The sequence below is a fragment of the Aplysia californica genome, unplaced genomic scaffold (assembly GCF_000002075.1).
Source record: "Aplysia californica isolate F4 #8 unplaced genomic scaffold, AplCal3.0 scaffold00701, whole genome shotgun sequence".
Lineage (NCBI taxonomy): Eukaryota > Metazoa > Mollusca > Gastropoda > Aplysiida > Aplysiidae > Aplysia > Aplysia californica.
Genome location: NW_004797971.1, coordinates 346,612 through 352,404, shown reverse-complemented (window position 1 = coordinate 352,404; position 5,793 = coordinate 346,612). Strand labels below are relative to the sequence as shown.

General features: G+C 35.3%; 1 protein-coding gene across 1 annotated transcript in view; it reads left to right on the top strand.

The window, feature by feature from the left end:
- Window positions 1-5,793, top strand: part of LOC101853195 (multidrug resistance-associated protein 5) — a gene marked incomplete in the record, with an annotated part of 48,079 nt that overhangs the window by 8,637 nt on the left and 33,649 nt on the right. The window contains 4 exon segments of the mRNA XM_035972473.1: window positions 573-720; window positions 1,994-2,079; window positions 3,653-3,826; window positions 4,367-4,429. Of these exon segments, the coding sequence (XP_035828366.1) occupies window positions 573-720; window positions 1,994-2,079; window positions 3,653-3,826; window positions 4,367-4,429 (471 nt within the window).

Genomic DNA, 5,793 nt, shown 5'->3' with positions numbered 1-5,793 from the left:
GGGGGGGGGTACCTGCAAAGTCAAAAGCTTTCTTTCACTGAAGAAAATAGTACTCTCATCAAAGTGGATGAGAATTCTAACCTCGACGTTCTACATGTAAATACACCCAAATTGTCTCGAGTTACAACTGAATCCCTGCTGTTATCCCAATTCTTTTCGCCTGGTCTAATACGTTCTGTCGTTATCATATCTTTGTCTGTACATCTATCGCTGTAAGCTCTGTTTGCATTTGTTCGTTAGTGAGTATTTCTGTCTGGTTTTGTTCCTTAGTCAGTATTTCTGCCCCCCCCCTCTCTCTCTCTCTCTCTCTCTCTCTCTCTCTTTCTCTCACATATAATATACAGTTTCAGCCAGACTGCATCTTTGCATACCTTGCATTTTCCCCTCTGTCTTTCTGAGCATTATTCCTGGATTACCCTCTCTGCATCTCTTTTGCCGATCACATTCAGTTTTGTACTGAAGCAGAGATTTTTGGTTTTGTCTGACCTAACTGAAATACATTTATCATTAGTTTCTCTTTCAGCGTTGAATTTTTCTTGGACAATAACTGTTACTCGTTACTGATGTTTCAGATCTTTGTCATTCGCTTTTTCCTGGAGTACTTGTCGGAAGGAAATGTTGATGTAAGCTCAGGAATAGGGTACGCTATTGGCCTTGGACTGATCATTCTCATACAAGGTCTCATTGGTGGTTTCTTCTGGACAATGAATTTTGAAGCAGGTGAGAAAAATTTGTTGTAGGCTATCATTTTTATCATAGATGTGGAATAAGAAATTAATTACCATTCCTGCATTGGAAATAGTCCATAAACGTCCACAAAACTGCGTAGAAAAAGGGAATAGATAGCATTAAAGGCACAATGAAACCTTAACAATTTTCAGAATACTATTATCGGATCCAGTTTGCTCAAGAATTGAAGAGGGCACCTAGTGTCAGTTCGTGTGCAACTTGCAGTATGTTTTTAGAGCAATGTACGGACTGGGTGCATTCCCTGATAAGGAAACCATTGTCTGGCTTCTCAGGTTTTGTTTCTCTCTTGTTCTTCAACATCATCTTTTCCTCTTGCTGACTTGTTTCCTCCCCTTAGCTGTTACTACTTGTATGTATATTTCAGAAAGTCAAACTGTCCTTTATAAATGTTCCTTTGTGCTGTCACACAGTAAATATGTGAGGCATCGTGGTGAAACCAGATGCACATCGAAATAATGAACTCGGAGGTATCTGCATTTTTCCGTCTGTTTGGCAATTTTTATTGAATTTTTTAGCATTGAAAAACAATTTTCTCTCTGGATTTTACGGGGAAAAAACCTTGATTAAAGGCATACAAAATGTACATTTTTCAGTTTCCTAAGACTCTTAAGTTTTGGAAGTCAGCAAACTTTGGCGGCCATTTTCTCGCTAATTTTACCTCTGAAACCAGGTGACCCCCACCTCCTTCAATTGCAAATACATGTATCTCAACTTCTACTCAAGATAGATGGATATTTTTCGTCAAAAAGTAGAAAAATTAACAAGCTTTGAGATGATACCAATAACTCCATGTGCCCAAAAATTAATGAGCGCCTGATTCCATCGCGTCGTGACATAATATATACTGTTATGCTGAAAATTTTCAAACTTTTTAGATTTGTCTTAGGCTTTAATCTAGTAAATTGTGAAGCTTTGGTTTCCTGAGAAATTGAATAAGTCAATGGTTTAGACAAAAGCACATATTCATCTGTGTCTAATTCTAACCTTGTATCTACAAAATTAGGTCAATTGCTATTTTTAGGGCAAAAAGTGTATTTTCTTTCTTATTATCTTCCAAAATTGTTGAAAAGTCTGTATAGAGTTGTTGTTGTTTTTATCAGAGTATCACAAATTGTATTTACAATTATAGGATTGAATAACATAATTTGAAGCAGAAAAGTGTTTGACCTAATTTGGCTGATACATAGAGTCTGAGATCAAGGATTTTTTATTTTGATTGTATGTTCAATATTTCCTTCTACAGCGGCAAGAATAAAGTATGGATCGCTGGCGCTACTGTACAGGAAAGTTTTACATGTGAAAAGTTTCAAAGACAAAACTACTGGAGATGTGAGTCACCTCTTTACATGTCCAGTTATTTAAAAGATTTGTTCTATTTCCTTTTGTTTGTGAACACTGGTTTGAGCCTCTATTGTTATTGATTTTCTTGTGCCTTAGTTTTTCCTTGGATGAAATTGACTGAGTTTTTGTTGTGAATGATTGCAAACCAATTCATTCTTATATCTCCTTTTATATAATGCATAGTTTAATACAACATTCAAGTGACTTAGAAATTTTTTTAGCCACATCTTATAGATGAGTATTTGAAATGACTGTTTTCTTTTTATGCTTTTGCTTTCTTGCTTCTATTCTTTGATCTCTACTGATTTGGTTTTCTGTGGCTCAACCTTGGACATAACAAGCAGAACATCATTACATAAGCTGGCAAAATAATTGAACGTTTTTTTACGTTCACTGCTTTCATTGACTGATTAATGAAAAATAATTTTTTAAGTAAATCTGTTTTTTTATTTTTTTTTAAATTTAGATTAATTGAAATTTTTGTTTTCTTTTTTTCTTTTTTTTTTGGGGGGGGGGGAGGGGAAGGGAGATCATCAATTACATGAACTAATTAAGAACATGCGGACCATAGCTCCAACTTAATCTGACTGGTAGTGTCTACAATTTCTTTTTAAAGAATGAAAAGAAGCAAGTTGCACGAAACCAATTACTTAACTTTTTATTCTCATGCAGAAGTTCAAATGAAACTTTTTATTTTCAATTTTTCTTACCTTTTGTAGACCCTATAGTAAACAATTTCAGTAGGCCTACTTGTGTTGTGATAGAGCAGAATCATTTTTTTTAAAGTAGTACCTTCAATTTCATATCATAAAAGAAAAATAATGCTTCAAGATAGGCACCATTTTTTATTCATGTTTATTTACATGATTAGAAGTATAAAAAGAAACGCTGCTTGCCTCTACCTTTTTAGGGCTGCTAATGGTTTTTTAAAACTAACTCAAACATGTTTCTCCTGAGATGCAGATCAGGGCTGGGAACGTTCAGTCTCATTGAGTTAACTCACTCAGCCCTGGGGCCAAAGACTCGGTCTGCTGGCTGTGACTAGAGGTTTTAGGCATTTTTGTAAAAGCGGAAATAATTACTAAATCTACTCCAATCGCCGTAATATTTCACACACAATTTGTTTAGTTATTATATAATCTATTACCATGTACAGTATTTGAAAATATTTGATAGTCTGTGAGATATTGCAATTGAAAAAGGTCAGCAGCAGGCATTAAAAAATAGCTCGGAAGAAAGACCAGAACTCGTTCGCATTTGCCTCTTCGTTACCACGTGCTAAGTTATTTTTAATGGTCAAGCAGGTGACCTTTGCCCTTAATGTGTAATAGTCTGTTTCTTATAAAGAAATGGTCAAGGGTCACGTTAAGAGTATAGTCTGTTCTCATTGGATGTGTGTTTACGTTATTATTAAGCAGTAGAACATTCCATTCCAGTACTGTCGCGTTCAGGGCCCGGCACAGAAGTGCGCAACCGGACTATTTCCGGTTAAGGGGGGATTGAGTTAATTTCTGGAATGTTCAAAGTGTCTCTATTATTTTTTGTTTTTGCTTTTTTTTAGATCATCAATTTCATCAGCAATGACGGTCAGCGTATTTGGGACGGCATCATCATGGGGCCTTTCATAGCTGGAGCACCAGTGATTCTCATCATCAGCCTTGTCTATGGCTTGGTGCTTTTGGGCCCGTGGGCCCTTCTGGGCTGGTTTATCACCATTGGTTTCTTTCCATTTGCTGTAAGTATGCTTTTATTTCTTAACCCTATTGACGCCTTGTTAAATCCACCGTAAGTATCGTTTTGTGATGTCTTGGCAGATTTAAACAGTCATTTTTCAACATAATATTGTGAAATCATAAAATTTCCCCTGACACCTCAAGCTATTTGTTAGCGATACTGGGAGGGTCAACTATGAGTCGGCATGATGTTGTGGTTATGACCTTCATCAGATAATCTAAAACCTGAGGTTTGGTCTACAATGGAATCTCAAAGGATTTTTTTCTGAAAGCTCCCTGGTCCTGGCTCAGCCTTATTCACTGATGGATAGATGATGATTTTTTGCTATCTGCCCCTTCATTTTCTTTTCTGTATTACATGCAGACCAGAATCTTATCTATTCTGCCACCCGGCACCACACGCACAGTGTTGGTGCATTTGATATGGTCTGCTCAATTTACTCCTTTTAGTTTTACTCTTGTCCTACTCTGTTCCTGGTAAAATGTGGTTGTTATCTAGCAAACTTACAGTAAATTATGACCCTACTTTATTCCTGTAACAGCTTACTTGTGCCAAGTTATCAATGAACTTCAGAGCTGCTGGGATCCAGATCACTGATAGGAGGGTAAGCTGATCAAACTCAAATTTATTGCTTGTGTATTGAATCGAATTTTTATTTAGAATTGTGTTGACCATACTTTATCATGGTTAGAGTGAATGAACATGGACATATTCCTATTTATTTTCTGTTACATAAAGAAAAAAAACAACATTAATGTTGTTTTAAGGAGGGGCAGCTGAAGGCTATCTCGCTTGTTAGTGGATCAAATGTTACCAAGTTTCACACCTGGAACAAGCATAGTGTGGAGTCCTCAAATCAGCAATCAAATTTGAGAAAAAAAAAAATGTCCATGGATACGGTGGTCATATTGGATTTTGTTGACATGTCTTACGTAATTAATACAACACTTATTTTTCTTGGAAATAAATTAGGTTTTTGCATGCATCTTGGCAAACAATAGATCTTCAATTCTCTGTGATGAATTTATTCTAAACGTACTAGAACATTTTTAACAAATTTTTTCCTGAGGTAGTATTCACATTTGCAAAAAATGCGTGAAAATCCACTCTTCAAACACCACCAACAAAAAACTATTCCATATCCAAAATTCATTATTCAGATTTTTATTATTACATTTTTTTCTTCATGCTGTGAAAATTTCATGAAGATTGGATGAAAAATGGTGGAGTTATTAAAAAAGGTATATATAAAAAAATCACGGTTCGAGAAAACAGGCGATAAAGAAAAGTAAATAATTGACTTCATGAGGAAATGGTGGTGACAAACATGACTAGTATGGGAAGAAATAAGGCTTTAGGGGGTTCTTATGCGATGAAATAGATGTAAGAGAGGCTGAAGAAGCTAAAAATGCCTACAACTTAAAATCCATAGTTTTGAGTCGAATTAGGACTTTCAGGGTGTCCCCCCCCCCTCCCTTAAATGCAAATATGCAAATGGCATAGTTGAATTTCATTCGCAAGCATGAGACAGTTCCTTTCAAATACAAAAGTTATGCAGCTAAATAACCTCTTCAATTGTCATATTTGTTTTCTCATAAAATTAGTTACTGAAATAAAGCTGAAGTCTGAAAATATAGCATAGTTATACACCATTTTATATGCATAATTGATAAAGACTTTCAACTGGTGACACCTCAAAATGAGGATTCCCAAAAGTTCAGCTTCGAGAAAAAAGATGTCTTTGTTTATTATTACAGGTATTGAATTAATAATCATTGTTTGATAAAGTATTTATAAAGCTGTCTTAGGTGCCTGTCTGATGAAAGAAGTTATTGGGAAAGACCACTTCTGAATTTTTAGTATTTATGTTTAATGTTCAAAATAGTTAATTTTGTCATTTTTGTTGTGTCATGCATGTCACTGATAATGCAATATTCCTTCAGGTTTCACATAATTTGTCCACTATAT